The 9,036-nt window shown below is 45.7% G+C and overlaps 1 protein-coding gene across 6 annotated transcripts in view; it reads left to right on the top strand.

The window, feature by feature from the left end:
- The window catches only part of arhgef12a (Rho guanine nucleotide exchange factor (GEF) 12a), a 71,138-nt gene extending 62,302 nt beyond the window's left edge, over positions 1-8,836 (top strand). For 4 of the 6 annotated variants that reach the window (XM_076290325.1, XM_076290329.1, XM_076290330.1 and 1 more), the window contains 8 exons: positions 42-129; positions 371-448; positions 2,576-2,670; positions 3,253-3,441; positions 3,693-3,938; positions 5,692-5,915; positions 6,434-6,509; positions 7,439-8,836. In XM_076290325.1, the coding sequence (XP_076146440.1) occupies positions 42-129; positions 371-448; positions 2,576-2,670; positions 3,253-3,441; positions 3,693-3,938; positions 5,692-5,915; positions 6,434-6,509; positions 7,439-7,449 (1,007 nt within the window). In that variant the 3' untranslated portion in view covers positions 7,450-8,836. The remainder of the gene's footprint in view (positions 1-41; positions 130-370; positions 449-2,575; positions 2,671-3,252; positions 3,442-3,692; positions 3,939-5,691; positions 5,916-6,433; positions 6,510-7,438) is intronic. The other 2 variants (XM_076290328.1, XM_076290327.1) reach the window with 2 other exon arrangements.
- Positions 8,837-9,036: the final 200 nt, after the last annotated feature.

Below are 9,036 nucleotides of genomic sequence, written 5' to 3'. Positions count from 1 at the left end.
GTGTGTGTGTGTGTCCGTCCGTTTGTGTGTCCATCCATCAGATAACAGGTCCTTCTTTGTGCTGTCCATGTCGGACAACGGAGCTCAGATCTACGAGTTGATGGCCCAGACTGTGTCCGAGCAGAGGACGTGAGTGCCCCCCCCCCTCTCTCTCTCTAGCACTTCTCTTTCTCTCTCCCTCCCTCATCTCTCTTTAGCTCTAATTCTCTTTCTGAATGTCCCTGGTGTCAGATGTCAGATCACAAACACTTTCTCTCTTTCCCTTTCCCTCCCCCTCCTCTCTCTCTCTCTCTCTCTCTCTCTCTCTCTCTCTCTCTCTCTCTCTCCCCCCCCCTCACTGTCTCATGCACTGCCTCTCCTTCTCCACTAGGTGGCAGCGTCAGATCAGCCAGAGGGCAGAAGCCATGAAGGTGAAGCCACACAGTGTCATCCCACTGCCTCAACCAGAGTGAGTACAGACAATCATAACCACCCTGATATCTATGGTCTAGGACATACATGGGCAACATACAGCCCGCGGGCCACATCCGGCCCGTGGGCTTTCCCTGACCGGCCCGCCTAAGGTCCGTGAAAGAACAATAGTCAAGAGCCTAGCATAGAGATAATGCATGCAAATCAATATTGTTGTTTTTATTTTGAAAGCGACTGCTATTTGTACGCCCATACATTTGTGCGTGGATGCATACGACATAAACACCCTCACTGATGTGCTGGTGAATTTATGCTTCTGCGTCGACACAATGCAGTTGCCTTTACGTCGGCGTAAACCTTTCAAAGTTTTGTGTCTCTTATGTCTGCGTCGCTCACCACCGCAAAGGTTGTTAGAACAAACTCCTAGCCTACTGCTGCTCGTTGGCGATACGAAGTGTTCATTTCAAAACGTTACTGGCAGATAGACAGTTTACAATCGGATAACCCCGTAATTGTAACCAAAATATGTCTGAGTTTATTTGCAAAGCTTATGTTAGCGAACTAGTATGATGCTACTACCCACAGGTTGCTTGAAGCAGCCGGCTCAACACACAGAGCGAGTTGACCAATCACAGTTATGTGCATAAAGTTAAAGCAAAAACATAGCCTACATTTTTAAAATAGTTTTCTTTGTGCATGTTGATTAACTAATGACAGCCTACTATTGTCTGCTCCACATTTTCGTAGTCTAATTCTGCATAGAGTTAATTTAATGATGGTAATGATTTAATGATGAAATATTGCTGAGTGTTGATGAAATGGTGGCACTGACAGGCCTATCGGTTGTAGGCTACCGACTCCTTCACATTTTCATGGCCTAGCCTAATTATATAGATATTGTAGTACTTTTTTATATCGGTCTTTGAAAACTGAAAAAAAATGTCAATGTCAAAAAATCATTTTCGAGAATGAAGATTAAATACTGGACATAGATTAAATATTGCTGTTTTTCCTTTGTCTCCCTCACATTTTCATCTGTTCTTACGACTAGTAAAGAAAACCATATGATTTACTTAATGTTATACAAGAACAGAATAGAATTGAACAGAATTGAGTTCAGACTTGAGTTCGGTATTTTGGGTCCGGCCCTCCTCAACAGTCCCAGTTTGTCATGTGGCCCCTTGGGGAAATTAGTTGCCCACCCCTGGTCTAGGAGTATAGATGATCAGATGAGTACCCAGATGTCTATGGTATAGGAGTAAAGATGATCAGATGTCTATGCTATTGGAGTATATTAAGACGATCATAACCACCCAGATGTCTCTGCTATTGGAGTATATTTGGTTGTTAAGTCCAATGTCACGGGCCCAACAGCTTTTTCGCCAAAACCTTTTTCGTAGCGCAGCCAGTCGGTTTACGCAATTTGTAAACCTTGTCACCATCACTAGGCTGAGGCAACAAGTGAGTAGTAGAGCGACATTCTTTTTTTAAAGGCTACTCTGAAAAAATAGTTCATTTTACTGTCTATGGAGAAAAACGAGCGGCTCTGAAAGCCGTTGGACCTGGAAAGAGAATTATCAGCCCATAATTGCATCATGATTTAATAACCGAATAGACAATCCTAACCACCCAGATGTTTATGGTATAGGAGACGATCCTAACCATTCAGATGTCTATGGTATAAGAGACAATCATAGCCACCTAGATGTTTATGCTACAGGAGACGACCATAGCCACCCAGCTGCTTATGCCATAAGGGGGAAACTAAGGGGGTCTATGTACAGTAGATGCATAATCACTGAGACTTAAATATTGCATGGCCTTTAGAACTACTGGAGAAATCCACTGACTCATTTCCTTTGGCTGAGTGCTATAATTATTTAATGCAAGCCTCTTTATGGCCCCTGCTGTGATAGGCCAGTAAGGATCATGTAATGGGCTTTCATCGATTGAGACTCATTGGTGGACAGCAGCACCACAAAGGGTGTGTGTGTGTGTGTGTGTGTGTGTGTGTGTGTGTGTGTGTGTCTCTCCACTGTGTTCAGCAGCACAAAGCATTGCTCTCAACAGGAAGGTCTGTTCCATTCTGTTCTTGTGTGGATTCACTCGAGCGGTGCCTGACCCTCAACCCTGTCTTTGTGTGTGTGTGTGTGTGTGTCTATAGTGGCGAGAGGGACGGTGTGGATCTGATCTCGGCAGGTGTGTCCAAACTAGGGAAGGACTCTGACCGTCTCTCCTCAGGAAGCGCCCACTCTACAGGTAGGTGACGACATCATTTTCATCAGCTGTAGCATTAGCAGTGTCACACGTTATGCGCTCAATGTGCGTCACAATTCTGGATTCGCTTATACCGGCTGATCAACTTCCTTGTACTGTACACAGTATGACAGACAATGACAGTTTACAGGTCTGCCGGTTTTAATATTGCGGAGTATTGCTAGTCAAACAAAATAGCTAACGTTATCTACCGGTAACCATTTCAGTAACGTAATTTGCTAGTTAACATGCCAACTTTAGCTACTGTATCCTCATAATTGTCAGTATAGCTGTTAATGTGTGTGTGTGTGTGTGTGTGTGGGGAGGGGGGGGGGGTGCCTGGGCTGTGGTGCAACTGGCTACAGCGTCCGTACCACCTTTAGGTCCAAGTGCTCACGGGGACCCGGGTTCGAGTCCAGCCTGGGTCATTTCCCAATCCCACCACGTCTCTCTCCCACTCTCTATACTGTATATAGCTGTCAATGTAACTGTGACGTGCATTGTCTTTACACTCTTCTGTCCTTTTCTGCTTCACTCCTCGTATCTAACTCCTGCTTGACGAGGACTGTGTCCCTTTGTCCTTAGTTGACCAGAGCGCTGTGTCCTTCACAGGGACGATGAAGCCAGATGAGGAAGACGATGTCATCCCAGAGGAAGGCTCGTACCTGGACGCAGAGGGGGCTGATGGGATGGCATTCCTCCAGCAGCCGCCGGGCGGGGCCAATGACGGCAGGGATTTAGAACCCTACAGGGCAGAGGAGGCACTCAGAACCTGTGAGTACACACACACACACACACACACACACACACACACACACACAAAATACACTACATATTACAGAGGTGCTCAAAACCTGTGAGCGTATACAGACACACACACTAACACAGGGTCAAACCCTGTGAGTTGAGTAGACACATACACACAGACACACACACACACACACACTTAACTACTTACTGTGTTACTCTGTGTACCCTTCCCCCATTCACTGCTTCTCTAATATGTGTGTGTGTGTGTGTTGCAGTGTCGTCACTGAAGCAGGTGTTGCTGGCACAGCTCATGACTCAGGAGGAGAGCTCTCGCGGAGGCCGCGGCTCGGGCAGCCGTCTCCTGAGGACCACGTCGCTGCGCACCCCCGCCGCCGACTCCCCCAGCAGGGCGGCGATAGAGAACGGCTCAGGGAGGGCCGCCGAGCCCAGAGCGGACCGGCCGCTACCGCAGGACCTCGCCTCCGGGGACACAGGCTTCTTCGAGGCGGCCGAGGACTATGGTGAGCAGACGGAGCCTCTTCAGTGCCCTCTGGTGGACAGATTTAGTAGCTGCATAATTGATGTGTGGATCCTCACTCTTATCACTTGACTTTCACCATGATTTGCCATTGATCTTGGAAATTGGGACTTGGCATCTCAGCTGCTCGATTAGCCTCTCTAATATAGCGCTACATTAGGGATCGACCAATTATCGGCCTGGCCGATTATTAGGGCCGATATTTAGCATTTTTATAATAATTGGTATCGGTCATTTTTTCCACCGATAAGCCGATATTGAAATGGATAAAGAATGAAACGCGCTACTTTGTCTGTAAAGGCATTTGCTACTCTGTGGTCAAGAGCATTGTCCGGCCCACTACACCGTCTGATTTGTTAGTTAGCACGAATGCAGCCAATCAGGATCGAAGACTGAACACAGACAAAGTTTAGGATTCTCACTGAGGCAGACTGTAGACTGGGCTTCAGCTGTACGGAGCTATTTTTCGAAGGTAAGGAAGGTAGCCTACATTGCTGAAGTTCCAATGAATCACAATCATCTACACTGAAGTTACAAAAACACCACTTTGTAAGCTATTGTCTCTTTGTGTACTCTCTACTCCGGATCAATAAGTAAAGCACCCACTTCCTTCATTTAGCGAATTCCCGATTGATGCACGTTACTGATGCTGTTTACTAGTTAGCCTACAAATTCGGGTGCTGTGTGTCGGGAGTTCTCTGCCTCCGCCTCGTTCGTTAATTGTGAATAACGGGACACCACGGCGGACATAGTACAGACAAGTCCTAAATTATGCGATAGCGAACGTCAAAAAGTCTAATTGCTCCTTTTTGAAACGGACTGTCAAAAAAGACAACATGCACCCAGGGCCAGCCGTAATTTAATCTGACATGAACTAAATCGCATCCTGAGCTTTAGGCTCTCAAAAGTGTAGCTTGTAGCCTACACATGGACACAAATTGCATACTTAAATAGCCTAAGAACTATTTTAAAACTGTTTTGTTAAACTATTCAACCGTAACACTTGCCATCACGCATGCACCTCTTCCTCTCCCTCTCTCGTGCACTCACACACACGATGGCAAAGCATCCTCTTTGTGACAGGTCCCTTAACAAGCACATAGCCCATTGTGTAGGCCTAGTCTATGAAAATAATTGCCATCACTTAACATGATACACAGGATTTACACTTGCAAGTGATGCAAGTTGATAGACAGTTGTGTATCAAAAGAAGAAAGAAAAGTTTGCATAATTAAATGCTTTTGAATTAATTTTTTGCTACCTACCCCCCTTTTTGACAACTGACATATCGGTTTTACATATCGGTTATCGGCCTCCTGTTGTGGTAATAATTGATATCGGTATCGGCCCTGAAAAAACCATATAGGTCGATCCCTACGCTACATTAAATTAGGCAACTGCAGATCAACTGAGATAATATTGTTGCTTTTTATCAGAAGCTACCATTTAAATCAATTCTTCTGTAGGTTATTGGCCATAGCCCACTGCTTTATTACTCTGTTATTATGATGAGATTCAGCCCTTTCTACAGTACAGCTGCTCCTCTTCTCTGTTCATTTACTCTCTCCTGCTCTCCGCTCCATTGCTCCTCACTCACCTCCTGCTCTGCTCCTCACTCACCTCCTGCTCCTCACTCACCTCCTGCTCTGCTCCTCACTCACCTCCTGCTCCTCACTCACCTCCTGCTCTCTGCTCCTCACTCACCTCCTGCTCTCTGCTCCGTCCCCGTCTGGCAGCAGGTTATCTGGTACTGGAGGGCTTCGGGGGTTCGGGCGAGAGCAGCACGGACGACGAGCTGGCGGTGGGGGCCAAGGGACTGGCCCTGTCGCGCGGCTGCGTGGGCGACTCGGGCATCAGCCTGCGCTGCCCCTCGGGGTACCCTACGGGCAGCATCTCCACCTTCAGCCGACAGGTCTTCACACACCTGCGCAACCTACAGGCCAGCCTCAACCATCTCAAGGTGTGTGTGTGTGTGTCTGTGTGTGTGTGTGTGTGATTGTCTGTGTGTGTGTGTGTGTGTGAGATTGTCTGTGTGTGTATTACTTTGTTAATGATTGATAGTTAAATCGATAGATACCGAATTCACCAATATATTTCCGGTAGCTTGAACACCTGGATCTAATATAACATGACTAGGCAGCTCATATAACAACATTAGTCCAGATTTGTTTTTAGTGACGGTAGCCTTTTTTACAGTATTAGAGCACCATGTCACTTTAGCACGCTAATTGTTCATATTTTGTACAAAACACTACTGGCTTAAAAGTGAACCTTGGTTGTCTAAAACAGCATCAATTATGAACCACTCTGAATGTTATGGTAATTAAACATCCATACATCCATGTTGTGTTTGACACTGAGAAGTGGCTATAGTAGCATTGTAGACCTGGACTTCAATACGTTTGTATATTTTATTTTTTAACCAATGTAAACGTAGAGTTGTGTAGTAAAGTGTATGGTGTTTGTGGTGTTCCACAGGAAATGGAGACCAAGTACTTCAGTCTACTGCGCCAAAGGCAAGCAGGCCCTACGGAGGACCCCGAGGAGAGCAAAGGTACAGCACACAGAGCACTTTAACATCCAAACCCCAAAACCATCTCTTACTTTCAAAATACCACACAGAGCACTTTAACATCCAAACCCCAAAACCATCTCTTACTTTCAAAATACCACACAGCACTTTAACATCCAAACCCCAAAACCATCTCTTACTTTCAAAATACCACACAGCACTTTAACATCCAAACCCCAAAACCATCTCTTACTTTCAAAATACCACACAGCACTTTAACATCCAAACCCCAAAACCATCTCTTACTTTCAAAATACCACACAGCACTTTAACATCCAAACCCCAAAACCATCTCTTATTTTCAAAATACCACACAAACCCCAAAGCCATCTCTTACTTTCAAAATACCACACAGCACTTTAAGATCCAAACCCCAAAACCATCTCTTACTTTCAAAATACCACACAGCACTTTAACATCCAAACCCCAAAACCATCTCTTACTTTCAAAATACCACACAGCACTTTAATATCCAAACCACAAAACCATCTCTTACTTTCAAAATACCACACAGCACTTTAACATCCAAACCCCAAAACCATCTCTTACTTTCAAAATACCACACAGCACTTTAACATCCAAACCCCAAAACCATCTCTTACTTTCAAAATACCACACAGCACTTTAACATCCAAACCCCAAAACCATCTCTTACTTTCAAAATACCACACAAACCCCAAAGCCATCTCTTACTTTCAAAATACCACACAGCACTTTAACACCCAAACCCCCAGACCATGTTGATGCCACGCTGATTTCCAATTCCAATAAGGAGAATGTAGACTCTGGCGTTGCTGATGGCGTGTCCGGAGTGCCTGGTATTGCACTGTGTTATGGTGTGACAGATAGATGCTTTTATGCTCTTTTTTCTTCTCTAAATGTCCTTCCTGTGTCCTTGTCTCTCTCCACAGATAAGAGATAGTGCTGCCAAGATCTCTCTGCCCAGCCAACGCGAGAGGAGTTTTTCTTCCTCAAACCCCTCTTCTCCGCCCTGGGTTCTCTCTCTCTTTCTCCTCTTCTCTTCCTCTCTCTCTCTCTTTCTTTCTTTCTTTCTTTCTTTCTTTCTTTCTTTCTTTCTCTCTTTCTTTCTCTCTTTCTTTCTTTCTCTTCTCTCTCTTTCTCTCACTCAACCATTCTGTTTGGTTATCTCTATAGATCTCTCTCTCCACACACACAACTCTTTTATTCCTTTCCTCTTCGCACTCCTGCTAAGACTTTCCTAGGGCACAGAAGAGATGGAGAGAGAGAAGAGAGGAGAAAAGAGGAGGAAAAAGAAAGAAGAAGAGGGGGAGGAGTCAGGAGCGTGATCCTGTGTCTCCTCCTCCTCCAATGGCTAAAGGCAATCAGGGATGATGGACCTGCCCCCCTCCCTCAAGCTATCCCAAAATATCCCCCTCCTAAATGCCCCCCGCCCCCTCACCTCGTGCCTGCCGATGTTGCTGTTTGCCCCCTCTGCTGAAACCCCCCCTCTCCCTTCCCTATTCCCCTGCTAAGAAGACAGAGAACTTGTAAGCCAAATTGTACAAAGTGCTGTGTGTTTAGAATATATATATTAAACACATAAACAGTAGAAGACGATAAAAGGAAAGAAAAAAAAAACAAAAGACATAAAAACTTAAGTAATGTATTAAGATTTTTTTTTTAATCCCAAATGTATTTATTTTTCTCTTATGTTTTTTGTTTCTAATTGTCTCCTGTGTTGTGTGCATGCTTTTGGGGGCTTGGGGGCCTGCAGCGTTCTCTAGCCTGATGCCCCCGCCCACCCCAACTCTTACCCCCCCCCTGTGATCGAGTAAGCTGAAGTGCCGATCAGGACTGTGAGCACAGAATTGCACTTGAGTAGAGTCCCCAAGGACAGGAAGTAGAGCTACTCCAAGCCTATCCAAAAGGCTCGTTGGCTGCTCAGAGCCAATCAGAGAGGCTCATCGTCTGCTCTGAACCAATCAGAGAGGCTTATCAGCTGCTCAGAGCCAATCAGAGAGGCTTGTCAGCTGCTCGGAGCCAATTAGAGAGGCTTGTTGGTTGCTCTGAGCTAATCGGAGAGGCTCGCCGGCTACTCTGAGCCAATCAGAGAGGCTTGTCTGCTGCTCATTTTCCTGTCCTCGGTACATTTCGCTGGGTCCTCCTGTAAGGACTGTGTGTGACCCCTTGTACCCCTACCGACCGCTGACCCTACGACCTTGGGGTCAGAGTGTCCCCGCTGCCCCTCCCTACTCTCTGGCTGAACGCATCAGTGTGTAATGGGTGGTCATGGTGGTGACACATCTGGAAAATAAAAGCTGCAACAACATCTCAAAAACCTCCACAAAGCCGACTCCGTCTCCGTCTGTTCATGCACTGGTGTCTGATGATTACTGCAAATGGGTGTGCTGTGCTGCTTACTTTTCAGATCAAAGGGCGCTTGATGCTTTATTTTCTTGAGAAAAGTACAAGGAACTTTTTTTGTTGTTGAAATGGAGAAAGTGATAGTTGAAATATTAGATACTGTTCTTCTTGAACAAATGCACCA

This window comes from Alosa pseudoharengus, unplaced genomic scaffold (assembly GCF_046254945.1).
Source record: "Alosa pseudoharengus isolate Yale_2024_CS ecotype anadromous, Long Island Sound unplaced genomic scaffold, YU_APseudo_1.1 YU_APseudo_1.1_scf_18, whole genome shotgun sequence".
In the NCBI taxonomy this organism is placed as follows: Eukaryota; Metazoa; Chordata; class Actinopteri; order Clupeiformes; family Clupeidae; genus Alosa; species Alosa pseudoharengus.
Note: the sequence above shows the minus strand (reverse complement) of the source record. Positions and strands in the feature narration are given on the sequence as shown.